Source organism: Phocoena sinus, chromosome 19 (assembly GCF_008692025.1).
Source record: "Phocoena sinus isolate mPhoSin1 chromosome 19, mPhoSin1.pri, whole genome shotgun sequence".
NCBI classification, from domain to species: domain Eukaryota; kingdom Metazoa; phylum Chordata; class Mammalia; order Artiodactyla; family Phocoenidae; genus Phocoena; species Phocoena sinus.
This window is the reverse complement of record NC_045781.1, coordinates 16,533,148-16,549,530: the sequence shown is the minus strand read 5'-3', so window position 1 is coordinate 16,549,530 and position 16,383 is coordinate 16,533,148. Positions and strand designations below refer to the sequence as shown.

Here is a 16,383-nt window from a genome sequence, read left to right as displayed (position 1 = left end):
CCTTTATTGCCTCAACAGCATACCCGTTAATTATTATATTGGTTCTCGGTTTGAAAGAATAAGCATACAGTTCCAAGGCATAACAAATGTTATACCTGATTCTTCATTCAATGGATGAGTGTGTCACTTGCAGGAAAGCCTTGCGTGGTTTATGGACTTTCTCTCTCCAGAAGAGTCGTGATCTCCCCCATGCCTGTTGGTGATATCACCCTCAAAGTAAGCTCAAGGTTGCAGCTGGTGTCTGTGGGCAGGCTGCAGAAGAGCTGTCGAGGGAAAGAAAGCAGGAAGTGTTTGGGGGGGGTGGAGAATGAGTTGTCATTTGCGCATAAGTGCTGGCATCATGATGTCCTGCCCTCAGCTCTGCAGTCACCATGCTGCTCTTGGCCTAGTTTGGTGCTTTCATGTGGAGAGTAGCAACTGCTTTCTTTTCTTCTTTCAACAAATATGTGTAGAAGGATTGTCTACTGTGTGCCAGGCAATGAGAATGCAACAGAGAGCAAAACAAAGACCCTATCCACATCCAACTCAACTCCTAGGTAGGGAAACAGAGAAAAAATAAATGGCACATACAAACATAATGTCAGGTAGTGAGAGGTGCTATGAAGAGAAATAAAAGAATGATGAAGAAAGAGAGGTAGAAGAAAGGCCTCTCTGAGGATGGGACATTTGAGCAATGCCTGTCAGAGCGATAGTTGTACAATTCCAGGGGGAAGGATGCTCCAGGTAGGGTAGTGGTTCATTTGCAAATGGGGTCAGGGTGGGCTCTCCCTCAGAGGGCACTTGGCAATGTCTGGAAGTATCTTTGATTGTCAGAAAAATGGCATTTTTTTTTTTCATGCTAGGGCTAGAGTGAGAGGAATCTTACTCATTTAGAAGAACTCGAGTGTTACACCAGAGGACCCGCAGTGGTTTGAAGGAGGAGGTACGCTGGAGTAAAAGATACTGGACTTGCATGTTAGGGAATCAGAAATTCCGTGACTCACTATGTATTTAGGGGACAATTTTTGTCATCGTTTAGGATCTCAGTTTCTCTTTCTGCCTCTGACCAATGTCCCATCTCCCCTACCCCGCACATAAACACCCATGGCCAGATGGTGTTTCTGCATGAAGTATAGAACATTAGGTGACCAGACTCAGACCCCAGATCATGAAAGGCAGAAGTTTGCAGGAGCACAAAGCTCTTAGATTTCTGATTTTTACTTCAAATTGATTTGGAGAAGGTAGAGTCTTGATGTATCTCTTCCTTGTAGCCCTTCAGGTTATGTTTTAGTCCTGCAGCAAAACAGATGCCTGGATACTCAAAAGCTCCTGTCGACTGCCACGTTTGAGCTCTGTTGCAGCTCTTTTGCAGCTCAAAAGTCACCCTAGGAGGAAGAGATTTCTCTACTGTTTTTTAACTTTAATTTTTTGTCTGTTTGTTTACCAGTAAGGATTTGACATTTTATTCAAAACAGTATGATCTGAGGGGTTGTCGTGGCTGCATCTCCCAACCAGTGCTGCTGGAATCTAGTGAGTAGAGAGCAGGGATGCTGCGAACAACATCCTACGCTGCAAAGGACAGCCCTCCACAGCAGAGAATTCTCTGGCCCCCAATGTCAGTAGTCATGATGTTGAGAAACCCTGAGGTAGTGGGAACTGGCTGGTGCAAAAACTTGAGACCGGAGCTGTGCTCACAGTTTTTGAGGAATAGCAAGAAGGTCGGTGTGGCAAGAGTAGAGAGAGGTGGGATAGGAAATAATAAGTTCAGAGACTAGTCAGGGGCCAGATCATGTAAGATATTGTAGGACAGATGAGGAGTTTGGATTTTCTTCTGATTGTAATGGAAAGCCATTGGAAGACTTTGAGCAGGGGAGTGAAATAATCTGAGTTTTGTTTTATAAGACTTCTTGTGTGGAAAGTAGCCTCTAGGGGAGAGAGGACACTGCTAGTTGCCTCCCAACATCTAGTGTCACCTTCTTCCTTAATAACAAAACTCTGGGGAATTCCCTGGCTGTCCAGTGGTTAGGACTTGGTGCTTTCACTGCCGGGGCTCTGGGTTCAGTCCCTGGTCGAGGAACTAAGATCGCACAAGCTGCCATGGCGCAGCCAGAAAACAACAACAACAAAAACTCTGGAGGGTTTTTTGTTTGTTTGTTTTTGTTTTTTCAGGAATATTATGCATGGAAAAGGGACTATACTTCCCAGCTTCCCTTACAGCTAGGAGTAGTCACTTGAATTAAGTTTTGGTTCATGAAGATGTAACTAGAGGTCTTGGATGAGACTGCTGGGAAGTTTCCTTAGAGGGAAAAAGGCTGCTACCTTCTTCCCCACCCCCACCCCCATTTTTTACTATCTAGAATGCAGGCAGAATGGCTGAAGGTCATTTAACCATTTAGAACTATGAGGTAGTTCCAGTATGTAAGCCTTGTGTGAGGATGAAGAGCAGAAAGATGGGAACTGGGCTCCTTGTGATACCCAGGAGCCTCCATCCAGCTCTGGACTGCCTAACCCTAGATTTATTTTTACCTTAGAAAGAAGTAAACGTTGCTCTTATTTAAACCACTGCATTTGTTGTTGTCGTCGTTGTTATGTGTAGATAAAACTAATCCTAATTGAAAGGAAGCAGGAAGGTCAGTTAAGAGGGTGTTATAGTAATCCAAGCAAGAGATGATTGTAGCTTGGAATAGAATGGCAGCAGAGGGGGTGACTAGAAGCACTTGTACTTTTTTGTGTGTGTGGTAAATTATACATAACATAAATTTTGCCACCTTAACTATTTTTAAGTGTACAGTTCAGTGGCATTAAGTACATTCTTATTTTTTGCAACCATCAACCACTAGCCATCTGCAGAACTTTTTTATCTTCCCAAACTGAAACTCTGTACCTATTGAACAATAACAACCATTCCTCTTTTGTCTACCATAGACTTAGTTCCCCGCACTGGCCTTTCACTTTTTCATGTCCTGGATGATAGTTTATAATTATCCTGTTAGTTACTACGATTGATAGCAATGTAGCTGAAATATACAACTTCCTGGGAATTCCCTGGCAGTCCAGTTGTTAGGACTCTGTGCTTCCACTGAAGGGGCACAGGTTTAGATCCCTGTACGGGGAACTAAGATCTTGCAAGCTGAGCAGTGCAGTGATAAATAAATAAATAAATAAATAAATAAATAAATAAATAAATAAATAAATAAATAACTTCCTATGTGTGTTGCATGTAATAAATTTTTGATATATTTTATTTTGGAAAGCAGGCTATAAAATAACATACAACATGATCTAGTTTTACAGAAAAAATCTATAGGTGCAAATGTAGGCTGTATCAGAAACATGTAATCAGTGGTTATGTCTATTTAGTAATATTTGATACTGTTTATTTCTTTATTTAGCTGATCTTTTCCCCGTAATTTATTTGCAATGAATATGTATTACTGGTGTAAAAGGTTTTGTGCACCACAGTGTTTGGCCCATGAAGTAGGAGTTCAGAAACTGTGTCTGTTGATATTTTTACCAGCATTAAAGCAGCATGTCCAGGGGCAGAATGTAATCTTGTCTGAATGATTAACATTTGGTGATGGCTCATCTACCCTTGGGGATGTGTTAGCTTTCTCTCCTCACTAGTTCTTTCTTCTGTACATAGCATGGCAGCTTCTTTGTGCTCTAGGTTAATACTGACTGCAAAGAGATTATTGTTTTGTTACTTGCTTTTTTTTTTTTTAATATTTAAGCGCTCACTGTTCATCAGTTTTTAGGTCAGACTGTACATGTTAGTTTCAGTAAGCTTGTTTTTTACATTTTTATGCCATAATTTAATCTCCATAAGGTACTTTCCATAGTCCAGGCATGGTCTACTGCATTCTGTATTTCTCTGGAGGCACATTTAGGTCTTTGTATCACATTCTGGTCTGTTAGTTAGGTCATTATGTAATAACTCTGGAATTATCATAAGAATAAAAGACTGGGAACACGTGGAACCAACGGTAATGTTTAAGGTACAAGTAAGTTTTGAAGAGAGAGAAATGACTGAATGAGTTTGGAATTTCTAGTAAAAGCAGCCAGTCCGGATCAACTTCATTTCATTCATTCTTGACTTTTAAACTGATCAGAAGTAAATGCTAGAACCCCTGGAAATGTTTGACAGTATGTGGTATATGTGACACTTTTACTTGTTCTTCACTCTGCAGTGATGTGAGAAAGACGAATTGTTCAGTGAGATTGAGCAAAAAATGAACTTAGACATTGTGTATATTGATATGAAAATCACAAGGTGTGTGGCAGGTGGGGTGGAGTTGGGCACTTCGTGATTTCAGCACGTGCAGATATAGTAGGGGCTAAGTCAGGCCCTGGCCCTAGAAGAGGAGTAACTAAAATTGTGAAAAAAAAATTGTGAAAATATTCTAGGAAGGTAGAGTTGACTATGCTGGTGTAGAAAGAGTGGTCTTTTAGGCTTCAAAATAGGATGACCTTAAACTAAAGTTGGTTTTAATTAATAAAATATAAAAATCACCAAAAAGAAAAGGTTTCCTGGTTATATTCATGAACATAACCCCCTTAGCAGCACACGTGGTACGTTTATAGGGCAATGAGAAAGTGAACGAGTACCCTTTTCCTCTGCCATCAGGGATTCCCAGAAAACAAGGTTTCATTTCAGTAGATCCTCAATGGCTGTTTATAGTAATCCAGAATGCTCCATGGATATTTGGAGGCAGAAGTGGCAAGGTCGCTTATTGTCTATATTCAGAAATTGGGCCTTTATGAGGAATTTAAGTCACACCAAAATGTTTCTCTTAATGCAAGTCTGATAACAGCCTCTTATTGCTCCAGATTCCATCAACTTGGGATGCCTTGGGATGAATGGATATTTTTTTTTACTAATGCAAACGTCAAGGGTAAGATTAAATCTGATTGCTTTCTTCATAATTATTGAATGGGACTGATGTGCTGAAGGCCTGAACAGATGTTTTGGGGTTTGCGATTCCTCTAGAGGTAAGAGAAGCTGCTTCTTTTCCCAAGCCCTGTGTGTCCTCTCCCAGTTTATCATTGCTGTTTGCAGCCAGTCTTAGCAGTCTGCTGTGCAGATCATGAGCTTTGAGACTCATACCACACTGAAGTGCCACAGGCTACCCCACTTTTTACTCTTGTCGCAGTACCTTTCCCACAGTTAGAGAAGACTGAGCCATGCCTCTCAGTCTCCGTTTCCAGCCCAGGGAACTGAGCTGACACTAGGGGCTGACACTGTATGGGAGACATCAGGGTTCCTGCACAGGGTTCCTCTCCCCTTCTTGGTATCCTTAGTCACTGTCGTGACTACATCCTGGATCTTGTCATATGAAGATAGCATAGCCTGATGGTTAGAACACAGTTTTTGGAGTTAGACAGACTTGACATCAGATCTGTACTGCACCACTTATTACCTGCTTGACACTGGAGCAAGTTTCTTTCTTTCTCTAAGCCTCGGTGTTGTCATCTATAAAATGGATCAATTGCTATCACCCCCCCTGAGTCACTTCACTGCACGTCAAGTGCTTGGTATGGGTTAAGCACTCAGTAAATAATAGCTGGAAGTTCCAGGTTGATAGACGTGGAACTCTATAGCTCCACTGACAGTTTAAACTCACTGACATTTAAAATGTCTCTCTCTTTGACCACTCCACTCATTTGTCCACTAGCTTGCCACATCTGTTCTGCAGCTTCACTGGATCCTGCAGTCCAGGAAACGTTCTCCCTGTGAAAGAGAAAGTAGCTGTCCTCAGCCCTTGGGTCACATGCTTCCAAATTCATAACTTTAGAGTCTCTATTTCTTTCCAGGTTTCTCAGGAAGACCCCAAGGACTGGCTCATCCCTGTGATGGAGAGGATGGAGTCTGTTACAGGAGGGAAGCTGGGCTAAGACAGGAGATATTGTAGAGAAAAGGGGGGCAGAGGCAGGCTGGAGATTGAGCTTTGTCCTCTATCTGGAAAAGGTGGTGTTTATACGCCTGTTAGTTTAGGTAAACTTGTAGAGTAGATATTTTTTATATAGCTTTTCCAGGGACTTCCCTGTTGGTCCAGTGGTTAAGACTCCATGCATCCACTGCAGGGGGCACGGGTTCGATCCCTAGTTGGGGAACTAAGATCATGTATGCCGTGCATGGCGCAGCCAAAAAATAAATAAAAAAACTTTTCCAAGGTCCAGGGTGTAACCATTGGTTTGATTGGCTTTTAATGAATTGTTTAAAACACAAATATTTTGTCACAACCCAAATGTGTGCTACATACCTCATGGGTGGGGGAGGGAAATGCTGAGCTCTTGTTCACATCATTTCTTCTATACACGGAAGAAATGTAGATTGAATGACTCATCCAAGGTCAAGCATGTAATAAGTGGTGGAGACAATATTCTGAATGTCTGCCTTTTAAAACTGTCCACCATCTCTCCCCCCATTTACTCCTGCAACAGAAGCATCCTCCTTCCAGCATTCTACCCCTAACAACAAGAGGACCCTCCCCAACCCCCAGCCTAGCATCGACCAGCATTATCAGAGAATGTCCTGTTCTGGGCCCAGGACACTGCATCAGGCCTTCAGAGGCCTTTCTCAGAATTTTCCTTTCGAAGGGAGAGGGGTTACTCCATATGTTCCCTTGGTCTTTTCCTCAGAGAGCCTTTTCCTTCCCACCTCACTCCTTATTGTTCATTCTCCAGTAGCCCCTGACTTTGCATATCTACTTAACTGTTCCCCACCATTAGAAGGTAACCCTCACAAGGACAGTGACTTGTTTGCTTTCTTGTAGTAACTTCTGGTTTTTTGTGCTTTGTACATATCAGGCATTCACAAATTACACATCTGTTGAAAGAATGAATGACTCAGTTGTATGTCAGAAGCTGGAAGAATATGAGCCTAGAGCAAATGGCACATGGCATCTCCACTTCTCCCTCCTGCTCCCTCAGCCACAGCCTGCCAAGAGGCTAAGGAAGGAGGAGGAGGGAGAGTTTGTGTGCCTGAGGACCCAGCTCCGCTCCTCCTCCTGGGTTTGCTCTGTGTGGAGCGTCAGGACACCATATCATTCTGGCCTAAGCCAATTAAGGTTGAGCTGCTGTCTTGTGTCTGGTCTCAGTGCTGCCAGCCCACAGCTGTCTCCAGGTGTGTAGAGCCTGTTGAAGGCAGGGGAGCACAGTGGCTAAGGGCATAGACACTTGTCAAGTGACCCCTCTGCCACATCCAGTTGTGTCCCCTTGACAAAGTTTCATAACCTTTCTGTGCCTTAGTCTTATTGTTTGTGAAATGGAAATGACCTCATATGGTTGTTCCTAGGATTAAATGAGATAATCAGTGTGAAATCTTTAGCATAGGTGAAATACATGCTGAGTGTTTCATTCAGGCTGGCTGATATTATGTACAGTGCTAATTAAATACTCTTTTTTCTGTTTGTGGCACAAGTCCCTAGGTTGCTAGGTCTGCTTATTCTGTGTGGCTCACTCTGCCCCATCTTTGATGGGGAGGAGCTTTGAGGGAGATGTGAGTGGAGATCCAGGAGGTTTGTTTGAGTGGGAATTCAGCCTGTATTTCTGATGGTTCCCTATAGAAGGAGGGTGCTTTGGTGTGAGTTTTGTGTGTTTGCTTTAGTTTTGTCCTGGTGATTTCCACAGGGGAAAATAATTCAAGAGGGAGTAAGTGTCACCACTGGGAGCTTGCCTGACTCTTTCTCCAGGAAGAAGAGCTCTGCCCAGTGGGGGTGGAAAAGGGCAGCATCTGAAATGTGTGCTGGGAGGTGATAGGTCCAAGGTTGAGTCTTATTTTTGGCTTCTCCAAGGGACAGGACTGGGCCAAAGTATGGGTAGTGGGGTTGGATTTTAGTTCCTTGTAAAAGGCAGTGGAAACCTTCACCACCTCCCCAAGGCAGCACCCTAAGAGCTGGCAGCTAGTGGGCCCTCTCAGCTATGCTCCAGTTGGATTACAAACTCAATAAAATAAGTAATTTTTTGTTAGTAAGTAATCCACTGTATAGGCCAATGAAATATGAAATACCTTCCATTAAAAATGTTTTGAGGGGCTTCCGTGGTGGCGCAGTGGTTGAGAGTCCACCTGCCGATGCAGGGGACACGGGTTCATGCCCCGGTCCAGGAAGATCCCACATGCCGCGGAGCGGCTGGGCCCGTGAGCCGTGGCTGCTGAGCCTGCGCGTCCAGAGGCTGTGCTCCGCAACGGGAGAGGCCACAACAGTGAGAGGCCCGCGTACCACAAAAAAAAAAAAAAAAGTTTTGAATGTTATGGAACATGATAAAGGAGTTACAAAAAGGTTTTGTTGTTGTTGAATTTGGTATGGCTAAAACAACTGTAAAAGATTAGGGGGACATGTCAATAATCTGGAAAGTGTCTGCTCAGGTTGCTTTGCAAGCAGCAAATTCTTGCTGTCTTTTAAAGAAAATGAAGTAGGAAATCATAGAGAACACCTTGTAGCTGGAGTTAACACAAGAAAGCAAACGGGGAACGACAATGTCAGAGAACAGCTTTAGCCAATGCCAGAGGTTGGCAGATAAAGGCATATTTGTATCTTAAAATGTTTATGGTATGTAGTATATTTTTAGTACATATATTATAATTACATATTAATAGTATATATTAACATAGCATGTATATGGTAGTTTTTAAAATGAATTTTCTACTTTAATGGACTACTGCATCAACCAACCAACTACTAATACGTATCAGGTGAGTGGGTTTCTACTGTTCTGACAAATGGACTTACCAGTATGTTTTGTTGGCTCCTAGAAGACAGATCTCTGAGCTTTGTTTTGTAAGAATGGAAATATGACATACAGCTATGTTAATAACTATGTAATAACTATGTTAATAACACTGTTACCAAAATAACCTGTATCTTTGGATTCCATTTCCAGTGGAATGTCTTCTTACAGTCAAACTGACCTTTTGGATTTTTAATCACCTGGCTTTTACTCTGCCCTCTGAATACTGTGTGGACAGAATTGGAATTGTGGGTTGCTCTGGTTCAGCAGGAGCTCAGAGACAGCCAGGGTTGGTGTGAGCCAGAGTCCAGATGAGGGGAGTGGAGAACAGGAGTGGAGGGAGGCTAGATGGGAAGGGGAAGGCCCATTCGAACCTTGGTTCAAACATCTTGATTTCTAGGTTTCAGGCCACCCAGGTCCAAACGTGAGAACAAAGGCTGATCCTTCTAAAGCATGGTGACTTTTTAACTTCATATGATTTCACATTTCCAGTTAATTGTTACCTCTACTCAAATTGATAGTTGAGAATTGATTGCGGTCATGCAGTAGCAACCCACAGCCTTAAAATCCTTGGCTCTCTTCTTTTCACAGGTGTTGGGGCGATGCTTCTTGACAGTGGTGCAGGTCCATTTCCAGTTTTTGACCCAGGCGTTACAGAAGGTCCAGCCAGTGGCTCACTCTTGCTTTGCCGAGGTTGTTGTGCCAGAAAAAAAGAACAGCAGCAGTGGCAGCAGCTTATCTGGCATGGGCCACACACCAGAACTGGAGGATGCTGTGCGGTCCTGGCGGGGGGCTGCTGAGGTAACCCTGACTTTGGGGAGATTGGTGCCCTTTGTTCAGATAGCAGAGGCTCCAGAGGGCCTTTACCTGTTGGTTCTTAAAAGAGCCATTTTATGTAGAAGTGTGAGTTTTCACCTGCTGTCATTAGCTTGTTCATTCATTTAACAGTGAATATCTTTGTAAATGCCCACTTCATGCCAGGCATGTGCAGGCACTGAGGTAGTAGCCTCCACTCACAGCCTCCTAGGAGAAAAGTCTTTCAAAAACAGGTTTGAGGGGCCGTGATGGAGGTGTGCAGGAGCCCAGGGGAAGGGCCTGGCCTCCAACAAGAAGTGCAACAAAGCTTCTAGGAAGAGGGACCAGGGAGAAGAAGCTGTAGGGTATATGGAGGGTAAGTGGTCAGCCAGGTAGCTAGGTGGGGATGTAGCAGGCGATGACACATTTCTTGTTGGCATTTTTTTTTTTTTAATAAATTTATTTATTTTATTTATTATTTTTGGCTGCATTGGGTCTTCGTTGCTGCGCGTGGGCTTTCTCTAGTCGCGGCGCGTGGGCTATCTCCAGTAGCGGCGAGCTGGCTCTACTCTTCCTTGCGGTGCGGGGGCTTCTCTTGTTGCGGAGCACGGGCTCTAGGCGCGCGGGCTTCAGTAATTGTGGCTTGTGGGCTTCGGTAGTTGTGGCTCGCGGGCTCTAGAGCGCAGGCGCAGTAGTTCTGGCGCATGGGCTTAGTTGCTCCGCGGCATGTGGGATCTTCCTGGACCAGGGCTCGAACCTGTGTCCCCTGCATTGGCAGGCGGATTCTTAACCACTGTGCCACCAGGGAAGCCCTCATACCTTTTATTTTTAACAGGAAAATATTATTACAAATGCACTTGAATTCCCTTTGTACTTCTCCACTATCTTATTCATATTCCTTTCTCTCTAGAGATAACCTCTTTTGATTTTGGAGTTTGTGATTCCTATGCATATTTTTATATTTTTATTCTATATGTATGTATCCATAAATATATTGTTTTGCACAATATGAAACTTTATATAAATGGTGTCATTCAGTTCACTAAAATCTGGCTTCCACACCTACACAAGAACATACCTTGTCTTGTCAAGGTCATTGGTGCCTTCCATGTTGCCAAAAATAATTGGCAGAAATCCAAGGATCCCGATGACTCCATTCAGCAGCTCACAGCGACATGAGCCCTGGAAATCCTCTCTCCTTGTGGAGAACCAGGTCTTCTTAGGTACCCTCTTAGCTCTTGGGCTAGCCTCTCCATCCACTTTGCCAGCTTCTCTTCAACATAACTTATGAATATGAGTTTCTCAAGGCTCAGTCCTACATGCCCTCTCCCCTAGAGGGTCTCCGTCTAGTCTTGGAACTTTAAAAACTGCTTGTGGGCTGGGGCCACAAGCACACAAATGTGTGTGCCCGGTTCACTTCCCCCGTGGGCTCAGGCCCCTATATTCAGCTGCTGCCCTCCTCAGGTCTTCAGGTGGCTCAGCCCTTAGCCTTTCTGCACACACTGTTCCTCCTCAAATCTTCCCTGTGCTAGCATGTAGTGCCATCCCACACTGGGTCCTTTGTGCAAGAAACCTGAGATTTATCCTCCAGCTTTTCTGTCACATCTACATCCAATCCATAAGAAAGCCCTGCATATCCTACATCCAAAATATGACTGCAAATCTGTCCCTTTCTTTCTGTGTCCACTATCACTAACGTAGTTCAGGGAATCATTTACTCTCCCCTGACAGCTTCAGTGGCTGGACTTGCTTCTCCCCTTTCTGTCTTGCCGTCCTTCATGTCTCTCCATTTCCTTAAGGTAAAGTGTGTACCCATCCCCATGACCTGCCTAGTCCCACATAGTCTGGCCCCTGCCTCCTCACCAGCCTCATCTGTGGCCACTCTCCCCTGCTCACTGGGTTCTAGTTCCTTTGCTGACATCTCTGCCTGTCCTACCCCCACCCCACACTTCTGTTTACTGCCTCCTCTGCCTTAAACTCAGCCTAAATGGTGATTTCTCAGTTTCTTGGGCGCTCCCTGTTACAGTTTTCTATTTCCCTTGGGATGTTTTTCTCCATTTTATATTTTTTAAATGTTTTATTTGTTTGCCTTTTCGACCCATGAAGCTGTCAGCTCCAAGATGGTAGGGACCAGGTTTTGTGCTCCACTGTCTATCCAGAGACACCTAACATAAGACCTTGTGGGCTACATATTTGACTAAATGGAAGAGTTCTAGAAAGAGAGTCAAGTGGTTTTAAACTGTGTGACTGTTAGGGTTCAGGGAATGGTTGGTATTCATACAGAATTTGTGGAGCTTTGGAAATGTATGGCATTATAGCTGCTAGTTAACTTCCTTTAGTCCTACAATTTTGGTAAATATTACAACTCCTACCTTGGCCTAGAAGAACAAAAATTAACTGTTAAAAAACGTTATTTGTTGCACAAATGTTATTGCAATAAAAACAGACATTGAAAAATTGAAAGACAGTTCATCCTGAATCCTTCCTTCCATCTAGTAAATCAAATATATATTTTTCTGTATTCTCTAGTCCTGACCCATATGTATAGATAACATTTCATCACAAGACACAGATTAATTTCTTCTTGTTTTTCTTATGTACTCTTCATAAACATATTTAGTGACGAAACAATAATTATTTCATTTTTCTGTGCAGATTTCAAAAGTTCTGTTTTTCCTTTAATGTTGCAGTGTATGTTTTTTTCCTATTCTTTTCCTATTGGTGAGGTTTTTTACTTTGGTGTATAGGACCACCCAACCATATATATATTGTTTAATTCTGGAAACTCCAAGGGCCAATATACTAGGGTATCTGTCTTTTTAAAGCAGGGAAATTTAAAATGTGAATGTTTTTAATGTGTATGTAATTTATATGTAATGTAGATATAAAATGAATAACAGGTAGGTAAGTCTTTTTTCCAGGGTTTCTTTTTTTTGGTCATACTGCATGGTTTGTGGGATCTTAGTTCCCTGACCAGGGATTGAATCCAGGCCCTCAGCAGTGAGAGTGCGGAGTCCTAACCACTGGACCGCCAGGGAATTCCCAGGGGTTTCTTAAATAAGGCAGTTCTATTGTCAGGTTTGCTTTCTCTTCAATGCTTGATTCAGTCTTTCAGAACTTCTGGCTGCTTGCTCACTTCGTAATACAGACGATCCGGAATGTCTGGTTTATATCTAATTCTTAGATAGTTTCTAGCTTTACTATAGTTGTTTTCTGGTTTTTTAATTTTGCTAGTATCTGTAAAATCCTCTTTTACCTACCAGTCACCATTTCTGTTGCAGGCAACATCTAGACTAAGAGAAAGAGGCTGTGATGGCCGCCTGGCAGGAATTGAAGTTCAACAGCTCTTCTGTTCTCAAAGTGCAGCAATTCCTGAGCACCAGCTAAAAGAACTGAACATAAAGATTGACAGTGCTCTGCAAGTACGTTTTTCAGAACTGGCACATTAATATCTAAGGGATGAAAACAAGGGAGGGAGTTAAAGTCATGATGCTGAACCAGTTGGAAAGAGTAATAAGATGGTAGTTCGCCTCATGTCTTTTAATAACTATAGAAATTTAAAATTTCTGTTTTCATTGAACCTAGTCAGTTTATAATCTGCTATGTAATCTTCATTCTTGAAAACAATTTCTTTGCAGGCATATAAAATAGCTCTGGAAAGCTTAGGTCACTGTGAATATGCAATGAAAGCCGGTTTCCACCTGAATCCAAAGGCAATTGAAGCGAGTTTGCAGGTACACTTTTCTTTCTGGTAGCTCCTGGGAGCTGTGGTGTGGCATTCATGCCATCCACATGAGGCAAATGTCTTGAGAGGTGAGCTGTGGGTCACCTCTCTTCTCCTATCCAACCCTTTTCCAGGGCTGCTGCAGCGAGGCAGAAGCACAGCAGACAGGGCGGAGGCAGACCCCGCCGCAGCCCATGCAGTGTGAGCTTCCCACCGTCCCCGTGCAGATAGGATCGAACTTCCTGAAGGGTGTCTCCTTCAACGAGTCGGCCGCCGACAATCTGAAACTTAAGACGGTAGCTTTCCTTGGCGTTCCAACAACCGGGTGTGAACTTGAAAACAGAGTTCTTAAGGAAACCTGAGGGCTTGTAAAGAATCAAGACTAAAAAGCAAAACTTAAGTGAAGACGGGAGGCATTGACCTTCCTCAGTAAACTGGTGTCTAAAAGCAGACTGGGGTGACTTTTGTTGTTGTTTTTTTCTCCATTTGGTAGGTCTTTATTGAGCATCCATTGGTGCCAGGCTAGGAGATTTGACAGCCCACTAGGTTGTGATAGGAACACAGAACGAGGGGGCCTCACCTGGAGGATTAAGAGATGTGACTCTTGAGAAGAGGACTTTAAGCAGAGAATGACCTGAATAATAAGTATGGGGGTGGGGCTGAGGCTGTGAGATGGCCAGGAAGTGAGAGCCCATCCCAAGAGCTGAAGATCTTCCTTAGAGCTGTAGCTGGGGCCCCCCTGGCCATCCAGGACAGTCACTAATGAGACTCAGATTTAATTGTCCTGAAGTAAGGCTTGGGCTCTGGTATTTTGTAAAAGTTGTCCAGGGAATTCTAATATGTAGTCAGACCTGAGGGCCACCGTCTAGAACAAGGGGAGACATGGTAGGAGCCAGGGCTGGAAAAGCAGCCCGGAGAGGCCAGAAAACCCTCAGTGTGAGGGCTGGGCTCCATCCCCAGGTGGCTGGCATCCCGCCAAGACAGGTCGTGTAATGAGGTTTGCATTTCGGAAAGATCCCCCTGACTTCAGGATGGACTGTGGCTGGGAGGGGAGCAGCACTGAAGGGTTTTGGCCATGGCCCCATCAAGTGATAATGGGAGGCGAGTGGAAGCGTTCACGAGCAGTCTAGAGGTTACAATAAGCAGGACTCAGTGATTAACTGGCTGTGAGAGGGAGGGGAAAGGAGATGAGGCCCAGGTTTCTGGCTTGGACAGCTGCTTTGGTGCTGTTTATTGAGGCTCGGGGATAGTCGTCATAAAATATATTTTTGGACGTGATTTTAAGGTTGCTTTTGAAATGTCCAAGTGGAGCTGTTCAGCAGGCAATTGGATGTATGGGTCTGGAGCCCCGAAGTGGGATCAGGGCCAGGGTCCTCAGAGACAGATGGTCGCTGGAGCCAGAAGAGAGGCCGGGGGATCCAGGAAGTGTGTGGAGAGGGTCCAAGGAAACTTTGGCATTTAAGGCAGTGGCTGTGACCATTTTATAGTTATACGGCCATAACTGAACTTCTTCAATAATGTGCTATGTCTGCCTCAGCATACTCTCCTTACAGTATCTTGATCTGAGTACATTGATGCTGTGAATCCCAACTTGTTGGGAGAGTTCCGGATCACCAGTTTATTATGAGAGGACGTAACTCCGGAACAGCCAGACGGGGAAGGGGCTTGGAGGTTCCATGTTCTCTCCAGTCACTGCTGTCCCAGCACCTCCATGTGTTCACCAAATCAGAAGCTCCTAGGGTGACTTTTTTTTTTTTTTGTGGTACGCGGGCCTCTCACTGTTGAGGCCTCTCCCGTTGCGGAGCACAGGCTCCGGATGCGCAGGCTCAGCGGCCATGGCTCACGGGCCAAGCCGCGCCGCGGCACGTGGGATCTTCCCAGACCGGGGCACGAACCCGTGTCCCCTGCATCGGCAGACGGACCCTCAACCACTGCACCACCAGGGAAGCCCCTAGGGTGACTTTTTTAATGAGACATTTGCCAAGTTAGTTTTATTCATAATTTTGTTTAAAATGTATAAAATACGGGGTTTTGAAAGTACACTATAAAATGCTGTTTATGATTAATGTTTCAGTGGACTTTCATAAATTAAATAAGAGGAGAAATATTGTCCTAATACTGAAGTAATTAGGACTATTTGCAGAGCATCATGTGTGCCAGGCATTGTGTCAAATGCTTCCCATGCATTGTCTGGTTAATGCTCACCCATGAAGTGGGTACTGCCCTTTTCCCCATTTGACAGATAGAGGAACTGAGGTCCAAGGCCACACAGCTAGAAAGTTGTAGACTGGAATTGGAGCTTATACAGTCTGTTTCCAGAGTCTGCATACCTGACCACTTATTCATCCAAAATAGAGATGAGGTTTTCATTGGTATTTACTTTTGCTAGATGATTTTGTTTCCTTATTCAGAATTTCAAAATTCCTCAACCAGTTTGCATTAGCACATTGCTAAATAATGCTATATTTTGTGCTAGAATAGAAATCACATATGTGTATTAACGCACATGTATTCATATCTAGCCAGTCACGCTACAGGGTTGAGAAAAATCTTTGAAGGTAATTAACGATAATTACTTAAGAAATTAAAATGACATGATATCGGAGTACGTAAAATGCTCTTTTCTTGAGGACTATTGTGTACCTGTAAATGCATTTCTACAAGTCTTAGAACCTGGTATGGCTTTATTTTGAGGTGCGAACTCTCTTTTTATCAATCTGTAGCATACAATGTTACAGCTGATCAAGGAGGCAGGCTGCTATAATGGAATCACACCCAGGGACGATTTTCCTGTGACTGAAGTCCTGAACCAGGTGTGCCCATCCACGTGGCGGGGTGCCTGCAAGACCGCCGTGCAGCTGCTGTTTGGCCAAGCTGGACTGGTGAGTGAGCACATGTGATGGATGGGGGAGAGGATAGAGAAGGACGTTTCAGGCATGTGAGGATGTGGTGTGGGCACATGTGCGAAACATTGGAGAATTTAAAAAGCACTTTGCTTGCTGCAGGTTTTAGACCAGATAGAAAAGGTAAAGGAAGAACAGCATTAAAAAGTCTTTTTTCTTCTTTAATAGATTGATAATAGTATTAGCAGGGTACCTAGTTGCAAAATGATGTCTCAGGCTTTCCTGATTTTAAGGAAACCATTACATTAGTAACGA

General features: G+C 43.8%; 1 protein-coding gene across 7 annotated transcripts in view; it reads left to right on the top strand.

Annotated features, from left to right (window-relative positions):
* Nucleotides 1-16,383, top strand: part of KIAA0355 (KIAA0355 ortholog) — an 81,054-nt gene that overhangs the window by 44,448 nt on the left and 20,223 nt on the right. For 6 of the 7 annotated variants that reach the window (XR_004346856.1, XR_004346855.1, XM_032612488.1 and 3 more), the window contains 5 exons: nucleotides 9,298-9,507; nucleotides 12,783-12,923; nucleotides 13,140-13,235; nucleotides 13,360-13,521; nucleotides 15,949-16,107. Coding sequence is in view for 5 of the 7 variants with exons in the window: in XM_032612488.1 (XP_032468379.1) it covers nucleotides 9,298-9,507; nucleotides 12,783-12,923; nucleotides 13,140-13,235; nucleotides 13,360-13,521; nucleotides 15,949-16,107 (768 nt within the window). In the remaining 2 variants the exon portion in view is untranslated. Of the gene's footprint in view, nucleotides 1-4,806; nucleotides 4,872-9,297; nucleotides 9,508-12,782; nucleotides 12,924-13,139; nucleotides 13,236-13,359; nucleotides 13,522-15,948; nucleotides 16,108-16,383 lie in introns of all 7 variants that reach the window. The other variant, XM_032612491.1, reaches the window with a different exon arrangement.